Source organism: Prionailurus viverrinus, chromosome C1 (assembly GCF_022837055.1).
Source record: "Prionailurus viverrinus isolate Anna chromosome C1, UM_Priviv_1.0, whole genome shotgun sequence".
NCBI classification, from domain to species: domain Eukaryota; kingdom Metazoa; phylum Chordata; class Mammalia; order Carnivora; family Felidae; genus Prionailurus; species Prionailurus viverrinus.
In genome coordinates, this window is record NC_062568.1 from 189,169,493 (window position 1) to 189,196,510 (window position 27,018).

The window sequence follows — 27,018 nt, forward strand, 5'->3', positions numbered from 1 at the left end:
AGAACCCCTTCTGCCACTGGAGTAACAGCCTCGGGAAGGCCCAGCCGAACCTGGACTAGTCTCAGCATCTGGGGACCAAAAGGCTCATCTGGGCTCTCCCGTGGGCCTTAGCTTTACCTTAGCTTTCTGGGCTGCAGTGTTTGACCAGGTAATCCCCGAGGCCCTTCCTTCTCTGACCATGCAAGATTTTTTTTTTTAAGTTTATTTATTTTGAGAGAGAAAAAAAGCGTGAGTGGGGGAGGGGCAGAGAGCAAGGGGGGAAAAAGAATCTCCAGCAGGCTCTGCACTGCACCGTCAGCGTGGAGCCCGATGCAGGGCTCGAACCCACGAACCTGGGGATGCCTTAGCCTGGATTGCTATAACATAATACCATAAACTGGTGGCTCAGAAAGAACCAAAATTCATTTCTTACAGTTTTAGAGGCTGGAAATCTGACATCAGGGTGCCAAGGTCATCAAGTTCTGCTGAGAGCTCACTCTGAGTTGCAGAGGCCAGCTGCTTCTTGTATCTTCACAGGGCAGAGAGCCAAGCAGAGGAAGAAAGTGCTTGCCAGCTCTTATAAGGGCACTCTGCCCCCTTAGGAGGGCTGCCCCCTCATGACCTCATCAAATCCTAATCACATTCTACAGGCCCCACCTCCTCAGTCAGCCCATAACTGGGGATAACTTGAAACAGTGCTTTTCAAGTTTTCATATGCCTATGAATCAGCCGGGAATCTTGTTACAGTGCAGATTCTGATTCAGCAGGTCTGGGGTAGGGGCCAGGATTCTTCATTTTCAACCTGCTCCCAGGTGATGTGATCCTGGGGCGATCCTGAGGACTTTGACTTGACTTGCATAGCAAGGACCGAGCTGGCCTAATGGCCTGTGACTGAGGGACTAGAGATTGTTCTAGGGACCAAGCACCTGGGAGTTTGGAGTAAGGATTACTCTGAAGCTGAGCAGCTCCTGGAGAACCGTGGCATCCAGTTTCCTAAGATTCTTCTCTGCTGGAGAAGGCTGACATCCTGAGAGCTCTACAGTGTGCCAGGCACCAAGCTAAGCCTCTGTCTCACTCCTCACAGCTACCCAGTGAAGTCAGCACTGTGATCATCCCCATTTCACAGATGAGGGCATGAAGCCTTAGGTTAAGGTGCTCAAGGTTGCACAGCTGGTAAGAGGCAGAGCAGGCATTCCCAGCCAGACCCGGGGCATCTGGCTCCAGCCCCCTCATCTTGCCTCTTGAAAGGAAAGAGCAGAAGGGTGCTCTCGGTTCCAGCCTTAGAGGAGAACACCGTAGGATTGCTGCGGCGTGGTGCCTCCTCTTGTGTGTCTGTGGGAGGCAGACGCTGCTGGCTGTCAGCTCAGAGCGTCTCCCCCAAGGAAACACGTCTCCACTCGCAGACCTATCCTCAGCATCGGATTTTCTTGATAACTCTTAAGCGGTTCTGACTGCAGTAATAGCAGTCATGGGGTAGGAAGGCTTCTTCCACAAGACTTCTCTGTCCCTCAACAAGAGAGTTCCTTGGCTGGGAAAACACTCAGATTGTGTTATAGGAAGGCCATGGGCCTTAACAGGCCACATCCATTTTCATTTACCTTCTGAAAGAAGATTAAGGAGAAAATTCAATTTTGCCTAATGCCTCCCCCAAATGGCTAATTTATATGCTAATTAGCAAGATAAGAATCGATGAAACTGGTAATCAATATGATATCCAAGGCACCCGTAATGAAATTCATTTTGAGATACACTGCCAGTGGAAATGAAGCAATTACGCAGAATAAATGGGGCAGCTCAGGGAATAGGGGCTCCATATTGCACTTGACCGCATTATTTCCCTTCCGCCCCTCCCCTCACTCTTTCCCCACCCCACTGGAATCAACTGTCCACTCAGATCCTCTGGGGTTACACACACCAGCTTCTTCCTCCCCGAATACCTGACCCCACGTTATCTCTGTGGATTTGTGGTCCACCAGGGGAAGTGGAGCTGGGGAAATTGCAGTCTGAAAAGGCTAGAGGTATAAGCCCTGGAGGAAAATCAGATGCTAAAAAGGAGTTTTTAAGCCACGTAGAGAGTCATGAATAGCACTTTACTCCTATACTGGCTGGGGTGGGTTTACAGCTTTTTAGTTCTAGAGCATAAATATTTAATATGGCCCAGATTTTCCAGAACTGTCCTGATTTCAAGTATTTTGTCCCATCAGACCATATATCTAGTGATGGATCCAGTGCAAAGTGGACCATGGTGTCTCTACAAGATTTAGCCTGACCCTAGGAAGTCTTGCCTCAACCTGGACATTTATTCCAGGGTTTCTGATTGTTTTTCTTTTCTTTCGTGTCTGTGTTGGGGGTGAAGGGGGTATGATTACAATCATCTCTGGAGATGAGAAGCACAGCATTACTCATTTCATACTTTTCAACCAAGATAATTAAAATTTGTCTTTTATCCCAATGTCTGCCCATTAGAATCACCTGGGGAGCTTCCCCCCAAATTTTATTATGAAAAATTTTAAATATAACAAAAAGTTAAAAAAATTATACAGTGAATATAGTACATGTATTTAGGTTGTGCAATTAACATTTTTCCAGATTTGCCTTATCACATATCTGTCCCAATTATCCATTCATCAGCCCATCTTATTTCTTTGTTCCACATTTCACAGTAAGTTGCAAGCATCAGTATACTTCACCCCTAAACACTTCTGGCAGGCACGTCATTAACTAGAGTTCAATATCGGTTTCTTTCTTCCAAGGTGAAATATACATACAGTGAAAAACACAAAGCTCAAGTACACATTCTATAAGGTTTGACAGACAAGCACACCAATGTAAAACGACCCCCTCTCAACATTTAGAACATTGCTGTCACCCCATGTGTTCTCTCATGCTGCCTCTGCACTAGCTCCCTACCCCTCCTCCCACCCCCCACTTACAGAAGCAACATCCCTCTGATTTTTTCCACTATAGATTAACTTTTCCTAGGGCACCTGCGTGGCTCAGTTGGTTAAGCATCCAACTCTTGGTTTCAGCTCAGGTCATGACCTCACGGTTCATGGGTTCGAACCCCATGTCAGGCTCTGCACTGACAGTGAGGAGCCTGCTTGAGATTCTCTCTCCTTCTCTCTCTGCCCTTTTCACATGTGCAGGTGCATGCTCTCTCTCTCTGTCTCTCAAAATAAATAAATAAACATTAAAAAATAGATTAATTTTTCCTGTTCCTAGAACTTCATATAAATGGAACCACTCAGACCATACTCTTGTGTAAGGGTTTTTTTTTGTCATCTAGCATAGCATTTTTGAGATTCATCCATTTTGTTGCCAATATCAATTGTTTGTTCCATTTTATTGCTGAGTAGTATTCCACAGTATGGATATACCACAATTTTTTAGCTAGTATCAAGCTGCTAGCAACATGTTTGTGCAAGTCTTTTCAGACTTTTTTTTTTTTTTTTGAGAAAGAGAGAGAGAGAGTACACACACATGGTCAAGTGAGGGAGCTTCAGAGGGAGAGAGAGAGAGAGAGAGAGAGAGAGAGAGAGAGAGAATTTTAAGCAGGCTCCATGCCCAGTTTGGAGCTGGATATGGGGTTCAGTCTCACAACTGGGAGGTCATGACAGGAGCCGTAATCAAGAGTCCGACACTCAACCAACTGAGCCAGCCAGGCACTCCGTGTACATATGTTTTTTTTGCTTGAACAAATTCCTACCAATGGAGGTAGATGTATGTTTAGTTATAAGAAACTCCCAGACCATTTTCCAAAGTGCTGTGCTATTCCTGGGAAACTCTTTAAAAACACTGCCTCCACCCTAACCCCCCGAAATTCTTAATTAATTCATTGGTCTGGAATGGGACGCAGGCATGTGTATCTCTGACATGCTTCTCTGGTGGTTCAAATGTACAGCACAAGGTACAAGCCACTGAAGGTTTAGCAGTTAATGCCAGATGATAGGTACCTTTGGGTACCTATAATAAATGCAAAAAAAATTAATTTCTTATTTTTATTTTGAAAGGTGGCTTCCTGTTGCTGACCTCTTTTTTTCCTTTATTTAAAAAAATTTTTTTTAAATTTTTTTAACGTTTATTTTTGAAACAGAAAGAGACAGAGCATGAACGGTGGAGGGTCAGAGAGAGAGGGAGACACAGAATCTGAAACAGGCTCTAGACTCTGAGCAGTCAGCACAGAGCCCGACGCGGGGCTCGAACTCACAGGCTGTGAGATCGTGACCTGAGCTGAAGTCGGCCGCTTAACCGACTGAGCCACCCAGGCGCCCCTAAAAAAAATATTTTAATGTTTATTTATTTTTGACAGAGAGTGAGACAGAGCGTGAGCAGGGGAGGGCCAGAGAGAGGGAGACACAGAATCAGAAGCAGGCTACAGGCTCCGAGCCATCAGCACAGAGCCCGATACGGGGCTCGAACCACGAACCATGAACCATGAGATCATGACCTGAACCGAAGTCAGACACCCAACTGACTGAGCCCCCCAGGCACCCCTCCCTTTATTTTTATCGCTATAAAGACGTGGGCATGATATAGGATGATCTGGACATTGCAGTGCAGACTTCAGAGTAAAAATATCTGCTTTTTAACCCTAGCTTTGCCACTTTGTAACTGTAGAGCTTGAGCAAGTCAGTCATCAGTTTCCTCTTCTGCAAGATGGGGTTTATCGTATGTATTCCAAGGTAATCATAAAGGTGTCAGACTCAAAGAATTTTCTGAAATTCACTATAGACCAGAGTGGGAAGAGCGTTTTCCAACCCTCCAGATGAGTTAAGATTCCTTAACTCTGCCTTTCAGAACAAAGGCAGGTTTGACAATTTTGTGGTTTTGTTTTTGTTTCGTTTTGGGGTTTGTTTGGTTTTGGTTTTGGTTTTTTGGGTTTTTATTTTTTGTTTTTTTGTTTTTTTTTTTTGTTGTTGTTGTTGTTGTTTGGTTCTATAATAAATATGGCTCTGGATGGTAAGGCTGTGAATGTCAGACGTTGGAGAGCTGTCACTACTTTCCTGTAATGATCGGAATATAATCACCTCTGTCTTACAAACATGTAAAAGCCACAAGTCAATGAAATAGGGGTTTTGAACTGGTTTTCTATCCTGATGGTAACTTAGGCTGATCCTTCTATGCACTGTCCCTGTGTAGCCAACAACACCTTCCCAAGACTGTTGGCTAGAGTTCGTATTCAGAGAACAGTGAGGAGCTATCCAGCAGCTGAGGTCACAGTCTTTTCTTGCCTTCATGCTGGATTACTGAGCATTGGAGTCAACAACAACAAAACAAACGACTGAAATCTGATTCCTACCGTCTAAAGCCTGGGCCATTCTCTCAGAGGAGACAGGCCTGGACACTGCATCTTCTGAATCCACTTTTCATTGTTCCAATCCAGATCTGAGTGAGCTAGCACCTGGCCCTTACAGAAAGTCGGTATGCGTGGCTCCAGGCAGTGTTTTATATCAAATGCTCAGTGCTTGCTGGGAAAACAAGAATGACAGAAATATCTCTTTAAGGGGTCTTATGAGTGGTGTGGCTTCTCTCATTGTTCAACCATTTGAATGAGGATTTGCTGGTTGGCATCAGGAAGAATGCAGTGGTAAACAATGGATTTTCTCATATAAGATAGGCCAGCATGGGCATAGATAAGACTCTTAAATCAGGCTAGAAGTGCCACATTTTAGCTCCTTTTTGAACAAGAAGGCTGTGGAGGATTCTCCTTCATGTCCTCCCCGGACAACTACTAAGAATGCGGTGTTCCTTGCCTTCCCAGGAAGGTAGGGTTTGCAGAGGTTGCTCTGGGCTGCACTTATCAGTACAGAAATCCAGGGTGAAGGATGGTGGCTAATGAGCCTCTTTTCAACTTTTCGGCCTCCCTGTGTGTCTATCTATGGAACCTGCATGCTTTTGTTAGGGGGTACAAGGCAGAGGCAACGAGGGAAAAAGATCAGATGGCCTGCTATCCGAGGCATGTGTCTGTCTTCAATAGTCCCCTTTTGGGTTGGTTTTATTCTGTAATGCGTCCCCTGAGAAGACAGACTAAGCAGCCTGGGTTACCCTGCAATTTCTCCAAACTATTTGCATGAAATACTGCAGGCAAAAAGCCCAGCCCCTGATTGGCTGTTGCTAGGTAACAACATAATCATCAGGAAATTAGGCTGTCCTTTTTTTTTTCCCCCAACCCAGAGTATGTGTGTGATTGCAGCGTTGTGCAGGAAGAGAGAGGGAGTGAAACAAAGAGAGATAAATGGGATGGTCTTGAAGGCGGGGACACCACAGCCACAAACCTGCATCCCACGGTAGGACAATCTGCTTTGGGTTGGGCTCTTTACTCAGTCAAGCCAATATTGGTACCTTTTCTTTTTTTATAAGAATGACAAAGGTAGCAGGTTCTGCAGACAGCAGGAACAGAAGCTATGGAAGCAACTTTGACATTTGAACTGATTTTTAGAAGCAGGATGTAGTGCTTAATATATGAGAAGGACTCCAAGTGAGGATGAATAAATGAATGTGTCTACAGAACGTGTGTAGGCAGATAAGAATCCATTAGCATGGCTATAGAGTGCCTGCGAGGAACAGAGCGTGAGAATGCGCATGTGAATGAGGCGTGTGACAGAAAAAAAAGCATGCTTTACAATGTGGAAGGAAGGCCCCTAAACTGAAGTTCAAAATTGTGTCGCTAAAACTCTACCAGTGTTTACGCATGTGGTCCTTCTGTTATTCAGCCAGGCAGTCCTCAGCCTACCTTTCTGCCTGGTTAAACTTGGCAAGTGGATGAAGAGTAATATAAGGAGAGCAAATGTGTGTGTGTGTGTGCGCGCACGTGTGTACACGCAGGTGTGTGTGTGTGTACATTTGTGTGTGTGCACGTGCACTGAAGCACCTAGTTCATTTTCAAGGTTGTATCCTAGCATAACAGCATGTGGCCCCCTGACAAGTATACGGCTACACCTGGACACTTCCCCTGGGTAATAAATATATGTGGAGACCATGAGGGCTTTCCTTTCCCTCCCTGCTAACCCCAGATGGCTTTCCCACCCCTAACCTCCCTTATCTTGTCCTCCTTTTGAGTTCCCTAGCAATGACCCTGCCCTTACACTAGACCCCCAGTTGCCATAATGCATACTTCGTTGGCTTGCTACAACCCGGGCAAACTAATTGCCTTTTGCCATTCATTGTCTCCCAGATTAATGAGTCCTCCTGTGACTGGTTGCCCATAGCCTCCTCTGAGATTCCTCTGCATACTCTCTGACCTGTCTTTCCTTTCTATCCCCTCCTAGCCCAGCCTCTCTGGGCTCCACATCTGACTTTTTAGAAGTCATTGAATCTAAATGCTAAAACAGAAGCACTGTCTTTTTTTTTTTTTTTTTTTGACCTGATCAAAGGAGGTAGTCCCCGGAATAATGCAGACAGGACCATTTTGTAGCAGTGGTAAAAATACACAAAGTTATCAGGAGCAAGACAGAATGTATGCCGATAACTAAGATTCACAAGGGAATATACTCCCAACCACACGGGCCCCACAATGACTTGCTGCCTCCAGTGGGCGAGCCTAATGAGACTCCAGGCTCCTGCTCTGGCAGAAAAAAGCTCTTAACCCAATTTACAGCGGCTTGAAGCTCCTCTCTGAGTACATGCACTAGATGGAATGAGGCCGGTGCTCTGCAGAGCAGCCACGCCCCGTATGCAGATATAACAGATATTCTTCAAGACGGTTGTTTTCAGAGTGTGGTCCCTGGACCAGCAGCCCCCGAAACCTTGGGTGGGGCCCAGCAATCTGTTTTCCAAACCCTCCAGGTGATTCTCACATATGCCAAAGTTTGAGAATCACTATGGACCTGAAAACTTGCACTTTTCATAAGTTCCCAGGTGATACTGACCATTCTTTGAAAACCTCTGCTATAAAAATAGAAACCGGGGTAATGTATAATTGTCCTTCCTTCCACCTCACTAGTCCCCTCCCTATTGTCACAGTCTCAATCAAACCCATCCTTAAAACTTATCCCAAATGAAACTTCTAACTGATTCCACCAAAGGTGATCACCTCACACCTTATTACATGTTTTGGGATTGGCAAACTAGGGCCCACAGGCTAAATCCAACCCACAACCTGTTTATGTAAGGTCCCAGAGATAAGAATGGCTTTTACATTTTTAAATGGTGGGGAGTGGGGGTGGGTAGGGTGATGGTTGAGGATCAAATAAGAATATGCAACAGAGCCTATATGTGATCTGCAAAGCCTGAACTATTTACTATCCGGCCTTGTACAGAAAAAGTTTGCCTACTCCAGTTATATTATTTATTTATGTGATTTTCTTATTTCTCCTCTGAAACTGTTAACTCTTTAAGAAGAGTCAATATCTGAATCCTCTCTGTATTCCATTCAGTACCAAGCACATAATGGTTGTTCATAAAACATGGGAAGAACGGATAGATGGACTGTGGTTGGGTGAGCTATTTGGGTGGTTAATTAGCGCTCTGGAAATCCAAAAGAGATCAACTTTCCTGCTTAGCCACTCTGTGGCTTCCCCATCCATGAAGTAAGAACAATGGTTTCCACCATCTTGAGTAGATGAGGAGAATCCAGAAGTTCATACTAATGCAATTTATTCCTTTCATTAGTAACCAGAATGATGAAAACCATTTAGAAGCCGTCCTGCAGCTTGACAAACAAGGTTCACATTTAGAACATTAATAAATAACATTCGTAAATGGAAGAGTTTAAAAATAAGTAAAAAGCTTAAAATTTCTGTTGTATTTCTGGCATCCAGTAAAAGATTTTCATGGAATCATGTGCCCGCAGTGTTAAAAGAGATCCTGGAGGCAAGGCTTCTCGCATCACACCTGCCGTGTGTTTGCTCCGCCTCTGCCTGCGCGGCTCCACCCACTGGAAACTCGCTTCACAAAGCCGCCCACACGGTGCCTTCTCACAACTCCGGTTGTTAGCATGTACTTTTCTCTGTTGAGTTGAAATCTCCCTCCTGACAATGTCCCCTCTGTAGTCCTACTTCTGCCTGTTCTAGCTATCAGAATTAGCTACCTACATTTCATAAATCTGCGAAGCGAAGTAGTGTAAAGTTATATTTGGCTGGAAAGAGTGGAAGATCAAGGGGGATCTACCACATTTAGATCATTTTCCCCTACAAACAGGAACAAAACAGGTTGGAAATAGAAGAAGCTGAAAGCCAACAGGTATGCTAAGGGAGGAAAAGCAAATGTATGGGTAGAAAATGGAAGCGAGCATAACATTCCAAATACAATAGGAAGCAAAAGGCTGGTGGTCACAGGAGATCATAGTCTGACCACAGACGTGCAGTATGTTTCTGCTGGAGAGGAATGTTAATAGCAATTAGAGGCCATTATTTGGGACAAATGAGGGAAAGAAGGCCCCAGAGCTGGGCCCTGGGGACTCCGGGATTGCTTTGTGATTCCAAAGCTCTGAAACAGCTGCCAGGACAAGTTGCTAGGGCAGAAGCAGAGCAAGAGAAAGCCTCTTAGGAATGGCTGAGGCTTCTAAATGGTGGGCTGGGCCACAGTAGTGAGGGCCCAGGGAGGGGACTGTCCCAGGGAGGACGAGGACAGGAGGAGGAGCAGAGAAAGGAAGCTTAAATCTCCAATTGTATGCCTGTGGACAATATAATGTAGTCAATATTAACCCCAACACCTTACGAACTGATAAATCAATCATTGCATGAAACATAGCTCTAAGAAGAATGTTTATTGATCACTTACTTTCTGGATTTCTAAAGCACTTTTACTGCACAGAACTTGGTGTCTTGTGGGGAACTTACTAATCTGGCGGTAACAGTCACTAACTAGCTTCCAGTCTCTTCCTTCCCCCTCCCTTCCCAGCCCACATCTGTACATGAGCACACATGCATGAATGCCCGTCTCCCACATGCACGTACACACTGTGGTTAAGTCTACCCTGCTTATCACTTACTTCCCCTGTAGGTGGGCTGTTTTTCTTGTTTTTCTTTTCTTAAGAATAAAATTCCTAAGATTTGAAAACAGGGCTTTACGGACCCTGGTGAAAAGCTGATGATCAAGCCTGGACTAAAAGTATGTGCAGTAATTGCAAAGGATTAAAAATCCCAAATTTTTAGTCTTCCTGCTCCACTTTTTCATGGCATTCACCTTTTACTGGGACCCACTTAATAGCTTTATGGTCTCAGGTGTGTTATCGCTCAGAGCCTGCTTCCTCATCGGGACCCACCACTCTAAAACGAGGTGCAAGGGCCAGGCAAAGACAGGCTGATAATTATTAAATGCCTATTCCATGCTGCACACTGTGCTGGCTGCTTAGCTTGCAATTTCTTATTTACTTTCCCCACTACTTGCAGATGAGGAAACGGAGGCCCAGGGAGGCGAAGTAACCTAAGAATTCCCAACAAGGGCAGAGTCAGGAATCAGAACAGTGTTCTCTGAATACAAAGCTCCTCCTCTTTCTTCTGAATCTTGCTGCCTCCCTGGCACCCCTCCTGGCTCCTGGTGGGCAATCAGGAAAGGGAGGTGTCCTTTGTCCCTTCTCTCCAAAGGACCTTGGGGCGGTTATTTTTGTTTGGTCTCACTTTTCAATTAAATAGTTAAAGACGATTTTGTAAACACTGCTAACAGGACCAGCTGTACATGAAGGTAGGATAACCCGAGAATACTTCTGAATGGGAAAGGCCTACAAATATTAGACACGCCCCAGTGACTACTCCACACGCGATTTCCGGGCTACAAGGCAGACTCCTGGAGAGTCAGAGTTGACAGGTTTGCCATGGAGTGACCTCCCAGCTTGCGATGGTGCTTGCAAGATGGTCTGTCAGACAGAAGGAAATAGGAGCCAAGGCACTTCATAAGAACCCACTGGCCCAGACTGGCCTAGACTGGAGTCAACACAAGTAATTCTGCCTCTTGGGCAGGGACTTGCAGCCCTGGCTTCAGATCCTACACCTGCCATTTGCCAATGCCGCGGCCTCAGATAAGCTGCTGGACCTCTCTGAACCTCGATTTTCTTGTGGGAAAAATGAGGAAATAATCCCTATGTTATAGGGTCGCTGTGAGGAATACATGAGACAAAGCCCTGTCCCTGAGCAATAAATGGCAAGAATTCTCATTTCCCAGGACCAGTCCTAAGACCACTGGCCTCCTAATGGGTAAAAGATCATTTACGTATAGAACAAAAGCCTTCGTAACAGACTAACAGGCAGTCTATCTCTTCATAATCTATCAAAGTCCATAAAGCCCCATTCCCGAAACCCCTCCAGGGTTATATAGAGTTTCTATAAAGAGAAACTCTAAGGAGGGAGGCTACACTCTTGGAATACATTCTGGGGGGAACATGCCCAGGTGAGAGCAGGAAACCAGGACACCCAGTATAGTCTCCACTTTTCCAAGGCACTCTCAACTAGTGTTCCTAGAAGTAAGCAAACCCCTACCCCCAAATGCCACACAACACTGGGTTAAGTGATACCAACCTGGCCCCAATAGATCTGAGCCATGTCCCAGTTTGGAGGAGCAGAAAAAGAACAAAAAGAGGAAAGAAGGCTAGTGAGGGACTTACAAACAAATCTCTATGACCTTGAACAATTATTTTGAAAGCCTGGCCATTGTCCATGATCCTGTGCTGACTTAGTTATGCTTGTTAGGAAGCAGCAGAGGCACAAAGACCAGCCTACGTGCCTAACTAAAGACTGGCCTAACATCAGACCAGTTCAAGGCTGAGGTGGAACCTAGAAAATGGCAAGTTCTGGAAAGTAAAGGAGTGTGTGTGTGTGTGTGTGTGTGTGTGTGTGTGTGTGTGTGTATGCGGGCCTGCTTTGTAGAGAGACTTAGTATGGACATATTTTGTTTTCACTGAGGTATAATTAAGACAGAACATTGGGGGTGCCTGGGTGGCTCAGTCGGTTAAGCATGCGACTTTGGCTCAGGTCATGATCTCGCAGTTCGTGGGTTCGAGCCCACATTAGGCTCTGTGCTGGTGGCTTGGAGCTTGGAGCCTGCTTCGGATTCTGTGTCTCCCGCTCTCTCTGTCCCTCCCCTGCTCACACTGTCTCTCTCTCTCTCTCTCTCTCTTTCTCACTCTCTCTCAAAAATAAAGAATAAAAACAATTTTTTTAAAGATAGAACATTGTATTAGTTTCAGGTATATAACATAGTGATGTGATATTTGTATATATTGCGAGATGATCACCATAAGTCTCCTTAACATCCATCAGCATACATAATTACAGAATTTTTTCTCCTGTCATGAGGAATTTTAAGATCTATTCTCTTAGCAACTTTCAAGTATACAGCATAGTATTTGTAAACTACAGTCACTGTGCTGTACAGAGCCTCCCCTGGACTTCTTCATTTTGTAACTGGAAGTTTATAACTTTGGAGGGATTTTTACAGAGGTCTTTTTTATGGCCTTGGCTTCTGAGATTTCTATGTACAAATCCCAGGAATGCATAGCTTTACTAAGGAAAAACAGGAAGAATTGCCTGAAGGAAGAATTTACTATGTCACCAGATACCAAAAAAATAAAAAAATATTTTTCAAACTGTGAGATTACTGATGGAAATAAAAGTATCTTTCCTCTGGAAATAGTCTTCTTCAATTCTACCCCAACTTATGCTCTTTCCAGCCTGTGCCACAAACCACGTGGCTTAAAATAATAGAAATGTATTGAGATTGTTCTGGTATCAGAGGGTCTGCAGGACCATGCTCCCTCCAAAAGCCTTCCTTGCCCCTGCCTAGCTTCTAGTGGCCCCATGGGTTCCTTGGCTTGGGAAAGCCTAACTCCAATCTCTGCCCCCACCTTCACATGGCTGTTTTCTCCTGCATATGTCTGTCTCTTCATATGACATTCTTTTCTAAGGACACCAGTCATATCAGATTAGGGGCCCACCCTATTCCTATATGACCTCATCATAACCACTTACATCTGCAATGACCCCATTTGCAAATGAGCTCACATTCTGACATACTGGAGGCTGGAACCCTCACTAAGCTTTTTGAGGAGGCACAGTTTAGCCAGTAACAGGCAGCATTTGAGGTGGAGGGAAGGGACGTGGACATCATGTGTGATGGCTAGCTAGGAAGTTAAAGCAATGGAGGCCTTAAGGCTAGTCACCACCTGAACAGAATCATTGGATCCAACTTTGTGTATGTATTTGTCTTTTGAGCAACCAGTAGAATAGCATTTCTATTTAAGCCCTGGAATCAAAGTTCTTACTGAAGAACCCTTAACAGTGTCGATAATAATGAAAATGTCGATGGTGATGATGATGATGGCAGCTACCATTTATTGTTTGTTAAGTACAAGGCATGGCTCCAACTGTTTACATGGATTAACTCATCCAATACAGCAACCTGCAAGATGGCATTATTGTTCCAGTTTATAATTGAGCCTGAAGCCTGAGGTCCTGTAATTTGCTCAATCACACAACTAGGAAGCTGAAGTTCTTGGGCGTCACAGTATAGAGGCTGACTTTCTTTACATCTTATGTTCATAAGGAGCCTTCTAGAAAAGCTACCCTTAAAAAAAAAGAGAGACATGGGGCGCCTGGGTGGCTCATGGTTGGTTCATGGTTGGTAAGGTGACCGACTTCAGCTCAGGTCATGATCTCACTGTCCGTGAGTTCGAGCCCAGGCTGGAAAGAGCCTGCTTTGGGCTCTGTGCTGACAGCTTGGAGCCTGGAGCCTGCTTCAGATTCTGTGTCTCCCTCACTCTCCGTCCCCCCACGCCCCACTCATGCTTGCTCTCTCTCTCTCTCTCTCTCTCTCTCTCTCAAAAATGAATAAACATTAGAAACCATTTTTTCTAAAAAGAGACAAAAATTTAGACAGGTAAAATGGACCATGGTTCTTTTAAAGAGGAATTTTTAAGTGTAACTATGATCTGTGACCAATCATGAGAAATAACTTATGGGATCCTCACAATTTGAGGTGAAAGGAATTGTTCTCCAAATCCCAAATTGGCTTGGCAACCTTGCCGGTTATCACATGCTTACTGTTTGCTAAATATTGCCCTCAGTGCTGTATGGACACTCGATTGAATCCATATAACCGCCCTGTAGGGATATATGATCTCATTTTACTGGTAAGGAAATTCAGGCCCAAAAGATGACACAATTTGCCCCAGAATACACAGCTAGTGTGTGGCCTGGTTGGAACTCGAACCCACGTCTTCCTAACAAAAAAAGGTCCTATGCTGTTAACCAATATGCTATAGGTACCTTGTCAGCCATGTGGCTGATGTGTAAAAATGACCTTGCCACCGAACAGGCATCCTGTAAACTACAGCCTGTGGACTAAACCCAGCCCACCACCGTGTTTGGTAACTAGTGTTTTATTGGCACACAGCCACACACCACTTACGACTTGTCTGTGGCTGCTTTTGCGGGAGCAGAACTGAGTAGTCGTGGCAGAGACCGTATGCCTGCAAAGCCTAAAATACTTGCTATCTGGTCCTTTTCAGAAAGGACCAATCCCTGCCATAGGAGATGCAGGCATGAAGATGCCCCGTCTTAGAACAATGGGACTAAAGCTGCCTGGGTCTAGACACACTCATGCTTGTGCCTCAGTCCCATCTGCACCTGCATAACATGGCTTACCCATACGTTCCTTCCAAGAGAAATCAAATCCTTCTTTTTCCTCTTCACATGCTTCAACCAAGGAGCATCAGCTTGTTACAGAAACTCTTTTTTTTTTTTAATTTTTTTTTCAACGTTTTTATTTATTTTTGGGACAGAGAGAGACAGAGCATGAACGGGGGAGGGGCAGAGAGAGAGGGAGACACAGAATCGGAAACAGGCTCCAGGCTCTGAGCCATCAGCCCAGAGCCTGACGCGGGGCTCGAACTCACGGACCGTGAGATCGTGACCTGGCTGAAGTCGGACGCTTAACCGACTGTGCCACCCAGGCGCCCCTCTTTTTTTTTTTAATGTTTATTTATTTCAAGAGAGAGAGCGCGCGCGCACATGCGTGGGGTAGGGGGAGAGAGGTGGGGGACAGAGGATCTGAAGCAGGCTCTGCGCTGACAGCAGAGAGCCTGATGGAGGGCTCGAACTCACACGAGATCCTGACGCGAGCCGAAGTCAGAAGCTTAACCAACTAAACCACCCAGGCACCCCCCGAAACTCCTGATACAGTCTGCTTTCTATAAGTTATGCAGAAAACAATGAGGTTTCAAAAAAAGTCTATTTAAATTTATGTGGCTCTGTTTCACAATGAAATCATTCTATTTTGATTGCTTGGGCTATGTGATCCATTTTAATTTCTCATCCTTCATTTCTGTCTTTGTTAGCAGCCATTTATTTACTTTGGTTTCTAGAGACACTGAAGGAGGCCACATGCAGAGGATTGGGGAGAGAGAGGGAACTTTTTGAGGAGATTTGAGCTGAATCCATTTGGACTGCTTCCAATGTATCAGTAGCCTCCGACAGCTGCCAGAGGCATAATGAGACTGGTGTAAATCAGGATACTTACGTTAATGCAGCAGCTCAGAGGTATAAGGCGGTCTCCCCCAGGTCCCCTAAGTCTAGAGAGCCTGAACACTTTGCTATTATTGACTTAGACCTCGGTCAGAGAAGCAACTGTAGAGAGGCAGAGCCAGAGCAAAGGAACACCACCCCCTCAGCCGGCCTTTCAGACTCTCTGTACACAAGCCACTATAGGAATAATAATACCAGCAGCCTTTGTGGGGCAGACTAGACCTCTCATTTCCTGTCAGTCTCCGATTCCATTAGGAAAAGCTCCCACCCCACTTTACCCCAAGGGCTTTAGGGTCAGGATTTGGAGAGCTCTGTTTTTAGTATCTTTCTCCTCCACTTCCCTCGAAACTCTGCCACAGCTGTAATCCGCAGCAAATGGATTTCCCTGACCCTGGGGACAAAGGCCTAGTGTTCCCTAGACTTGGTGGCTCCTGGCAGGGCAGAACCATCAGTATTTCTCCAGCTGCTGGTCTCAGGCCCTGTGGGCGGCAGAGACCTGTAATAAGATCACTATCCAAGCCTAGTCCGTTTGGCATGTCATTCAAAGCGGCCCCTTGCGGTCGGGAGAGGAGAACTGACTAAAGTAGGAATCACAGCCTTCAGAGCTTGGGCTCACCTAAAACCACACAGTGAGCTGGAACCCAAAGCAAAACAGACTTCCGGTTCTGGATATTGGTCATCAATCAGACTTGGCTGTGGTTCACAGTGGGTGTCCATAAGGATGGTGGCCTTGGGGAAGAAATAAGGAACTAGTTAGAAGGAGGAGAAGGGAGGAAATCAGAGTAGGAATTAAAAGGAAATTGAATAGGGGTGTAGAAGGTGCTGAAAGCTTAGATGCTATGAAAGTTTAAAGGTTCAGATTTTCTAATATGAGGCCTCAGGGTTGGGGGCATATAATGAGAGTCCACAGATCCCATATTGCGGCTCCGGATGCCTCGTTTGCATCCCACAGACCAGAGCTTTGAGGCAGAGAGAAGTCAGGAGTAGGTAAACACTGAAAGCTTGGGTTCAAAAAGAGGAACTCTATTAGAAAAAGTGGGAATGCTAACATATCGGTCCACGCTTTCTAACTCCACTGTTTCTCTCCGACACGAGTTGCCTTCTACCAGGAGACCATTGAGAAAGTGACATACGGCAAGACCCTAGCTTCTGATTTCTCCTCAGGGTCAAACTCCAACCCTCTGATTGAGTAAATCCCCACCACCACGAGTCTAGTAGGTTTCTGGGGGGTTCCTTCCTTGTCCATGCTACTGGAGGAGAGTCAAAGGAGCCATAACTCCTTGAGTGAGCCACTTCCCTGAAAACTGGGCTTCAGTTTTTACATAGCAAAAACAAGGGAGATTATGGTCGTGTCTGATTTCTTAAACTGGTTGGTGGGTACATGTGCATATTATCTTTTATGTATGTATTAGAGAGGGACGGATTATTTTGTAAATATAAAACATTTAATAGACATAAATAATTAAGAGTTTAAATTCAGTGATCTCAGTTCCTTTCTACTTCTGAAAGTCTAGTATGCTTTGAGAGGGGCTTTGCCCAATGCCACTGAATAATGGCCCAAGGTGAGACTATAGGCAGAGTCTCAGAGGTGTAATGGGAAGAGCTCAGGCCCAGTTTTGAATCCTAGTTCAGTGATGACCTTAGATAAGTTACTTAGGTATGTTCCTCACTGACAAAATTGGGAGAATAAAACCTACACCATAAGGGAGGTCATGAGTATATGTAAAGCATCGCTTGGGGCGCCTGGGTAGCTCAGTCAGTTAAGCATCCGATTCTTGATCTCGGCTCAGGTCATGATGTCACAGTTCATGAGATCGAGCCCAATATTGGGCTCCACGCTGTCAGTGCAAAGCCTGCTTGGGATTCTCTCTCCCTCTCTCTCTGTCCCTCCCCCTCTCATGCCCATGTTCTCTCTCTGTCTCTCTGTCTCTCTGTCTGTCTCTCTCTCTCTCTCAGAAAATAAAAAATAAACTTAAAAGATATAAAGCATTTCTTATATTGCTGACATGTAGTAGGTGCTCAATAAATAACCGTAGTAGTATGGACACTCTTGGTGGCAGGTGCAGATATTAAATCACCAGTGATGTATGTTTTAAACTAGTTTTGGAGAATTCAGTAGAATTCAGTAGAAATTAAGCTGAGCTTTCAAATGAGAAGTAGGACCAAGTGTGGTGCCTTTCAAAGAGTTCTATTTAACAAACATTTATTGAATGAAACACCAGGTCTATATGGGAAAATATGATATGACCCCTGTTCTCCAGGAGTTCAGAGTGCAGTGGGGAAGACAGACACAAAAGCAAATCACTTTCTTGCAATACTACGTTATGAGTGCTAGGAAAGAGTTAAGCACACAAAGAGTTGTGGGGAAGCCATCCAACTGGATGGCTTAATGGAAGATGTCAGGACCTAGATCGAAGGAAGCAAGAGAAGTGTTGCTTTGAGGTTGCATTGAGTGAGCGTTTCACAGGGGAGACTCAAGTTGTTTTGAAGATTAAGTTGGTTAATTGCAAAATGGAAGAGAGGCATTTCGGGGGAAGGGGATAGCATGAGTAAAACTACATTAGTAAACAGGGAACAAGGCATCCAAACCTCCAAGTTGTTTGGCATATCCTGGGTGAGAGTGTAGTGTGGAAAAAGGGTGGGAAATGAGGCCAGGGAGGCAGGCAGGGTCAATTCGTGGAGGGTTGATCTGCCATACTCAGAAGCTTGCTGGGGAAGTCGTGTGGGCCCAAGAACAGAAGTAATTCAACAAATGGTGCAGGGACAACAGGAATGTCCACATGCAAAAGAATGAGGTTGGGAAAACCAGTTTGGTGGTTCCTCAAAAAGCTACACATAGAATTGCCATATGGTCCAGCAATTCCATTCCTACATAATTCCCAAAAGCGTTGAAAGCAGGGATTCAAACATCAATGTTCATAGCAGTGTTATTCACAGTAGCCAAAATGTGGAAACCACCCAAGTGTCCATGAACAGATGAATGGATAAAATGTGTATACATATAACGGAATTCAGCCAGAAAAGGACGCACACTACAACAGGGATGAAGCTTGAAAACATTGTGCTACATGAAATAACCCAGACACAAAAGGACAAACGTTGTAGGATTCCACTTACATGAGATATCTAGACTAGACCCATTCATAGACACAGAAAGTAGATTAGAGGTTACTGGGAGCTGGGCAGGGGGAAGAGGAGAATGAGGAGTTCCTGCTAAAATACTGACAGAGTTTCTGTTTGGGGTGGTAAGAAGTTCTGGTGGTAGATGGTGCCAATGGCTTCACAACATGGTGAATGGCAAATTTGATGTTATGTGTTTTTTACCACGGCTTAAAAAATGAAAACGAAATAATGTTGTGCCCTTACCTCATGCTATATACAAAAGTCAACTCAAAATGGATCGAAGGCCTACATTAAGAACTACAACTATAAAACCCTTTGAAGAAAATTTAGGCGTAAATCTCCATAACTTTGGATTAGGCCGTGGTTTCTTAGATATGGCAGCCACCAAGAAATAAATAAATAAATAAATAAATAAATAAATAAATAAATAAATAAATGGGACTTCATCAAAATTAAAGAACAGAAGAAATCCTGAGCACGTTGTATTTGGTGAAAGAGAGCAGAGCCCCCAGACAAGAGCAGTAGACTCGCATCATGGAATACAGGCATAGTTCTTTTCTTCTTCACAGGTACCGTGTTTTTTTTTTTTTTACAAATCAAAGGTTTGTGGAAACCCTGTGTCAAGGAGGTGTATTGGCGCCATTTTTCCAACAGCATTTGCTCACCTTGTGTCTCTCTGTCACATTTCAATAATTCTTGCGGTATTCCAAACGTTTTCATTATTATATTTGAACAACTGCAATCTCACGATAAAACTTTAACAGATGAAGAATTGATTCTTGTGGATGAGCAAAGAACGCGGTTTCTTGAAATGGAATCTCCCCCTGGTAAAGATGCCGTGAAGATTGTTGAAATGACAACAAAGGCTTTAGAATAGTACATAAACGGAGTTGATAAAGCAGCAGCAGGGTTTAAGAGTCCTGAACTCCAATTTTGAAAGCAGTTCTACTGTGGGTAAAATACCATCAAACAGCATCACATGCTACAGAGAAATGGCTTGTGAAAGGAAGAGCCAATCGATGCAGCAAATTTCTTCGTAGTCTTATCTTAAGAAATTGTCCCAGCCACTCCAGCCTTCAGCAACCACCATCCTGACCAGGCAGCAGCCATCGACATCGAGGCGGGACCTGCCATCAGCAAAAAAGATTACAGCTCATTGAAAGCTCAGATGATGATTAGCATTTTTTAGCAATAAAGTATTGAAAACTAAAAAGGGTTTTTTTTTTAAGTTTTATTTTTTTATTAAAAAAAAATTTTTTAATGTTTATGTTGAGAGAGAGAGAGAGACAGTGTGAGCGGGGAGGGGCAGAGAGAGAAGAAGACAGAATCTGAAGCAGGCTCCAGGCTCTGAGCTGTCAACGCAGAGCCTGACTCAGGGTCGAACTCATGAACCATGAGATCATGACCTGAGCCGAAGTCGGATGCTTAACCGACTGAGCCACCCAGGCACCCCACATTTAAAAAAAATTTTTTTTATGTTTATTTTTGAGAGCGAGAGCAAGCCAGGAAGGGGCAGAGGGAGAAGGAGACAGAGGATCCGAAGCAGGCTCAGCATTGACAGCAGAGAGCCCGATGCAGGGCCTGAATCCACAAACTGTGAGATCATGACTCGAGCTGAAGATGGACGCTTCACTGACTAAGCCACCCAGACACCCCTCAGTTTTTTTTAAGTTTATTTATTTATTTTGAGACACAGAAAGAGCACACATGAGCGAGTGTGAGCAGGGGAGGGACAGAGAGAGAGGGAGAAAGAGATCCCAAGCAGGCTCCATGCTGACATAAACCATGAGATCATGACCTGAGCCGAAATCAAAAGTCAGACTTTTAACTGACTGAGCCACCCAGGCGCTCAGCAATAAAGTATTTTTTAAGTAAGGTATATACATTATGTTTTTAGACGTACTGCTATTGCATACTTAATAGACACCTGTAGGGCATAAATATAACTTTTATGTGCACTGGGAAAACAAAAAAGTTCATCCCACTCCCTTTATTGTGCTATTCTTTGCATTGTGGTAGCCTGGAACCAAACCCACCATGTCTCTGAGGCATGCCTGTATAAGGTTAGAAAGTGAAATGGGGCCGAGAGATTAACTCACACACATATACCACCACCACCCCACCAGGGTGCCCAATTTTGCAGGTTAGGAAACTAAGAGAGAAAGACTGCCTTGCCCAACACCATACAGTGGCAACAGTGGGCAGGTTCCCAAAGCTGGCAGTAACCAACTTCTAATTCCATGCTCTGTCTCCTTTAGTACATTGCCTCTCCTAGGAAAACCGAGCCACTGGAGAAAGTCCAGAGGGATGGGCTGGGCACTGTCCATCTCACAGTCATGACTGTTTATCCAGCAGCAGCATAGGTCTGGGCTTCATAAAGCCTGAAGTAAACCCTCCTCCGCTGTCCACTATCCCACTGCACACATACCTTGCGCCTCACTCTTCTGAACACTAGCAAATGTTGTCCCCATCACTCATTTGGAACTCGGCATACGGTAGCTAATAATATTTTTATCTTTGAATATGTATCTCCTGCCATAGCTCTACCTAGCAGAGCTGCCTACTCCAGAGTTAGTGGACAGGCTTCAAAAGATTCGTTAACCTCTGCAATTGTAAGCACATTTTTGTGTTTGTGCATTTTTTTGTTTCTGGGGCAAAAGGCCTTAGGGTTCACCATTTCTGATATGCCTACAAAAGTGAAAACATTAAAGTGAGGATCCACATCTTCTACCTCTTTGCTATCCCCAGTCCTTAGCAAGAGCACCCTGAATGTGGTAGATATTCAGTAAATGTTCAGATTTGGGGGGAATTAGGAATTTGTTGATCGCAGAAGGTTCTAGAAGTGACTGAGTAGAAGGGGGGATAGGGCAGCTTTATGCTGTGAAAGCGAGAAAGTGTGGGTTCTGGCAGCTCAACTGTCACCTCTCCTTTTAAGTGTTCCCTCATCTCCTAGGCAGTCTGTCCTTCCCTCCTCTGCTTTGCGTGAGTGAGTGAGAGAGAGCCAAAGAGGGAGCATACACTTGAGAGATAGCAGTAGTTATCAAAAGCCTGAGCTAGAACAGGGAGTGCCAGCCAGAGAGATGGAGGGAGAGGGCGGGTACACGCACTATCTAGAGCACGCCTTGAATGAAGGCAAGAGAATTTGCTGGATCAGGACGGGGTGGGGTGGGGGAGGGGAGGCTGTAGATCCTCAGACAGGAAGACCATGAGAAAGAAGAGAGAGAACTAGAGCACTGGAGGCAAGACAGGCAGCGGCAGAGTGAGGGCAGTCATGGGCAGGACAGGTGAGTGGGGTCAGGACACTGTTGGGAGAGAGCAGAGGTCAGGAACAGGGAGAGAGAGCTCATTACAGTAAAGCAGAGCAACCACTCAGGATCCATGGGACCTGGGTAAGTGAGAGAGGAGGGGGAGGGGGAGATGCATGCACACGTTCCAGACTTTCAGAGAGAAAGAGTCAAGAGCCAAAGCACAATCCAGGTGAGTGTGATCCTCCCCAGGGAGGAGGATGGGGCCAGCACCAGGAAGCACAAATATGACAGAGGATAGGGATAGGGGAGCAGGAACAAGAATGGGAAAACCAAAAAGCCAGGGGTTGGGGACAAAAATTAATGAGACAGAAAAGGCCAGGTGGAGGCGATGGGGGCAGAAGCCAAGAATCCAAGAATGAAGAGAGAAGGGAAAGGCTTGTTTAGCAGCAGAAGGAAGGAGACAGGCAAACAAGAGAGTTCAGGAAGCGCGTTGTGTCTGTGTCCCCATGTTGCTAAGTCTCCCTCCCCAGCATGGGGAGCAGTTGCTGTCCTCGCCTGTGCAGTGTTTCCATACAGGAGGGTCTTTAGAATTTTGTCCTGTTTTATTTCTCAACAAGGATCAAGTACACTCTGTGCACGAGATCTGCCCTAGCTGCTGCAAAAGGAAGACAAAATAGAGCTGAGGCTTGATCATTTGGGATGTGTAGATTACCCTATCCTTAATTTGCTGTGGCTGCTGCCATCTTCTCAGTTTATGTTTTATGGTTATGAGTACTTCCACTGAGACCTCCTAGAGCGGAATGAAAGTAGGAACTGAAACCCAATTCTGGTCAACGCTTTGGGAAAGGGAGGTGAGGCATCTAACTAAAAGAAGACTTCGGGATTCTATGGGATCTTCCATGTTTGAACAGAACTCTGATTTGTGGGTGGTGATCCTTGAAATTTCAAGTGAGCCTCATCTCTACAACTAGTTTGTCAGTTTCTGCAAGATCAGAATTATGCCTTCTACTCCTTTCTATGCAGCCTACCTGTCCCTCCTTAGAACATAAGATATGGGGGGCGGGGGGGGGGGTAGCTGAGCAGAGCACCGGAAATACTTGTTGACTCTGCGGTGTCAGTGATTCCCACATTGTTGTTTTCATTACAAGAATCCTTGGGGCGCCTGGGTGGCGCAGTCGGTTAAGCGTCCGACTTCAGCCAGGTCACGATCTCGCGGTCTGTGAGTTCGAGCCCCGCGTCAGGCTCTGGGCTGATGGCTCAGAGCCTGGAGCCTGTTTCTGATTCTGTGTCTCCCTCTCTCTCTGCCCCTCCCCCGTTCATGCTCTGTCTCTCTCTGTCCCAAAAATAAATAAACGTTGAAAAAAAAATTAAAAAAAAAAAAAAAAAAGAATCCTTGACAAGTGATGGCCATAATGAGGCCCAGAACTGAGTGTAGCTCTGGACAAAGGGAACTCATGGACAAGGGCCCTGCCCTGTAGCACTAAATACAGACATGCAGGGGCACCGGGGTGGCTTAGTCAGTTAAGCATCCAACTCTTGGTTTCGGCTCAGGTCATGATCTCACAGTTTTGTGAGTTTGAGCCCCATGTCGGGCTCTGTACTGACAATGTGGAGCCTGCTTGGGATTATCTTTCTCCCTCTCTCTCTGCTCCTACCCCGTTCATGCTGTCTCTGTTTCTCTAATAAATAAATAAACTTAAAAAAAGAAAATAAAAGAAAAAAAAAGACATGCAAACATTAGGGAAAATCACTGCTCAAGGACCCAGGTCCTGAGTGCTGTTTGCAGGTTGCTGTCCTGCCTTGGAAGCCACAGGCCTCCGAACTTCAACTTGCTGACTGCCAACTGGGAGTGGCCTGGATTTCCTTACCCCCACATCCCTGCCTTTTAGCCTTCACCCCCACTTTGTTCAGCTCACTGTGAAACCCACCCAGTCAGAAGTTGACAGCCTCCAAACTGAGCGGCCGTGGGAAGAAGACAACAGGACAGTAATGACAATTTTAGTTTTTTGTACTAATCAATGCTCTTGTTAGTGTGAAAAATCATATTATTTCTTCCATTTATGAAACTGGCATACTCTGCAAGCAGAGAATTCAGTGTTTGTGACGGGATGATGAGTGTTGTTTTTAGATACAGGAAAGAATAGGCAGAAGGAAAAGTTCATATATAGAAATGAGAATTTTAGGAATAGCATGAAAGAAGAAAGAGGGGAACTCGACCGCAGATCTGGGTCTGCCTTCCCCACCACCCCTCCTTCCCTCCGAGCCCCCCATCCCCCAACACATGCTTCAAGGGGATGTGTAGATTTCCCGTTCTGAATCCAGATCACAGGGTGGTCCCTGAGGGAATTTCTGGCACTCTTTAGTGACTGGGATAGAAGGTTCCAGGAGGCTGTGCCAGTTCCACCTTGGAAGGGGATTGCTCTGTTGGAACCGGACTGGGGACAGTTTTAATAACCACAACAACAGCCAATGTTGTGGAGCATGGAGTATTTGCCTGACACTCTACTAAGCACTTTGTGTCATTATTTTACTTTGTCCTCCTAACCAATTCGTGTATTCTTACATCTGACAGATTGAGACAGAAGGTTGGAGAACTGTGATTTGCCAGCGTTTCCCTTCGAGTAAGCAGCAGAGCCAGGACTCAAACCCAAGTCTTTCCGGTCCCAAGGCCTGCAGTTTTAATCACACTGCCTAATGTAGTGCCATGCTCAGCGTTAGATCAGAGAGCACTCACTAAATACTTCATCAAGAAAACAGAGACTCCAAACACACTGGCAGCTCTTCTGGCCTTGAAAGACAAAACCAGATAAACACTTCAGCTTATTTTATTGCCTCCTGATCTGTCTCTTTCTCCCTCTGTTCTCTCCAGACCTTTAATCCCATTTCTTCCACTGATCGGCTATACACATACAGACAAATAATAAGTACTGTGCTGCTCAGTTTCTCCATCCCAAAGGTGAAGAGGTAGATGGGGCGGGGGGGGGGGTATGGGGTGAGAGATGACCCCTAAGATGACCGCCAGGAAGGCCATTGTAGGAAATCTACCTCTGTGCAGATTTCAGCCCCTCCAGCAGAAGGAGGGAGTGCCAGGTCATACACTTCAGAATCAGGCAGATCCGATTTCAAAACTCACCTGGCGAACCACACCTGGCCGTGTCCTTCCGCGGGCAGGCGTGTCTCAGGCCTCATCACCCTGGGCTGATGGAAAGCCGATGAGTATGTGTGTGACCTATAGGAAGCATCTGGTTGACATTTCACTTCTGCCTCTTTGCTCCCAGCATCCGCCTGCTCTTCTGCCCTCGGAGCTCGCTGACCGTGCCAGCCCGCAGGCCATGGAGAATGAGCTGCCAGTCCCCCATACGTCCAGCAGTGCCAGTGTCGCCAGCAGTGCCAGCAGCGGCTGCAGCAGTGGCAGCAGTGGCGGGAGTGGCCGCCCTGCCGGGCCCCAGATTTCTGTGTACAGCGGCATTCCTGACCGGCAGACCGTGCAGGTAAGATTCCGGCTGATCTAGAGATTGTATTCCTCGATCATGTTGGGGTTAGCTGGGAGGACATGTTGGCATGGTCTGGGGAATAAATGGGCATGAGAGGTAGAGTGGGCATCGGGGAGGGTGTTCAGGGATATATGTTGAGGCACAGTTAGAGGAGATGTGACGTGAGATGGGTCCGATCAAGGAGCTTTGGGGAGAGTGGGAGAATTTTGCAGACCTGGAAAATCCCTGTCTCACCTGGTGATTCAGATCCCAGAGTGCTATTTGGGATGATAGGCAGGTGAAAGTGTAAAAGGGGTGTGGGGGTGGGGACAAGTAAAAATAACAAGCAGGAGAAACGATTGGGAGCTGCTCAGCCAGAACCTCGACCCACTATCTGAAGGACCATTGCCCCGTAACAAAACTTAAGTGTCTGCGAAGACAAAAAGGAACCCCAAGGCAATCTCCCTAAAGCAGCGGTTTGCAAAGTGTCTCCCGGGTGATGTGTGCCACAAGGCCTCCCGGGTGATGACACATGGCTCCAAACGCAGTCGTGCCCACGCATCGCCATCTGCTTTGGTACCTGCGCTGCGAGGATCACGGCAGGCCTATCTTCTCCTCCAGCTGAAAATGGTTATCAAGCGCACTTCCATGGTTGAGAAGACTAAGGCTCAGAGAAGGCAGTAACTCGTCCGGGTCAAGACGAAAAACAGCACAGTGTTTGAGGTTCCCAGATAAGACAGACGGAAAAGAGCGTGTGCCGCTGAGAAGTGTTTACTCCAAGTAACTTTGCTCATCCAGCATGGATGTACCAGACCAGTGACCTCATCCTGCCTTGGCCCTGGGCGCAGATTAGAGAGTGGAGGAGGGGCCGCAGCAGACTGTGAGAGCATCTGAAGACACCATCAGAGACTCTGGAATCTTTCCTCTCCCAGTTACCTCTGCCTCCCGTGGAATAAAAGCACGTTTCCCGCACCCATCCTTGCCGCCCCCCACACTAGCCTCCTCCCGGCCCCTCCGATCACCAGTGTTTGAGAACAGTTCCCAGCATCCCACGTTGGGACGTGCCATCCTCCCAGCCCTCATCCCATCCCCGGGATGGGTACAAGGAATATGGGGTTTCTGCTCCGGCAGATGGAATCACCCGCCGTCGTGTTGCGTACCCAAGCCGAACCGTTCAGGGTCCCTGCCGTTTCCACTCCCTGACACCAACCCTCTGGTGAGGAAGAGCCACAGTATCTCTCCGCTGCTGCTGCTGCCTGGACTGTGGGGGGTCCAGGAGATCAGGAGTCCAAGGAAAATAGAGAGGCATAGGTGAAAGGGAGAAGAGGAAGGAATTCTGGGAGAGGACAAGGAAAAACAGAACTGAGGGGAGGGAATGCTGAAGGGGAGTGGGACCTGAAGAGTTGAGATGGGGTGGGGGAAATCAGGAGACCCCAGAGCCCATGAAGAATCTGCGATTATCAGCCTGGTTTTACAGTACCCCAAATCTGAGCCCACGAATGGCTTTGTCCTAGAGCCACCGACCCTAAAATCCACGCTGAGCCAGAAAGAGCCAGACTGGATGCTTGCCAGTTGGGGGCAGGAGCCAGGGTTGGGGGAAGCCCCATGGCCAGGGAGTTAGCAGAGTTAAGGGTAGCAAGAGGGCCGAAGCCTGGCCAGGACCCTCATGGAGCATCAGGCAGCAAGAGATGGCAGGAGGGTGACCAGGTAAGGAGGAAGGAGGAGAAATGTCCCTGGGGC

At 46.0% G+C, this 27,018-nt stretch overlaps 1 protein-coding gene across 3 annotated transcripts in view; it reads left to right on the forward strand.

Moving 5' to 3' along the window:
• PHC2 (polyhomeotic homolog 2) overlaps positions 1–27,018 on the forward strand; it is a 116,334-nt gene that overhangs the window by 37,917 nt on the left and 51,399 nt on the right. The window contains exons 1-2 of one of the 3 annotated variants that reach the window (XM_047871892.1): positions 21,809–22,034; positions 25,084–25,296. In XM_047871892.1, the coding sequence (XP_047727848.1) occupies positions 21,975–22,034; positions 25,084–25,296 (273 nt within the window). In that variant the 5' untranslated portion in view covers positions 21,809–21,974. Of the gene's footprint in view, positions 1–21,808; positions 22,035–25,083; positions 25,297–27,018 lie in introns of those variants that run through there. The other 2 variants (XM_047871893.1, XM_047871894.1) reach the window with 2 other exon arrangements.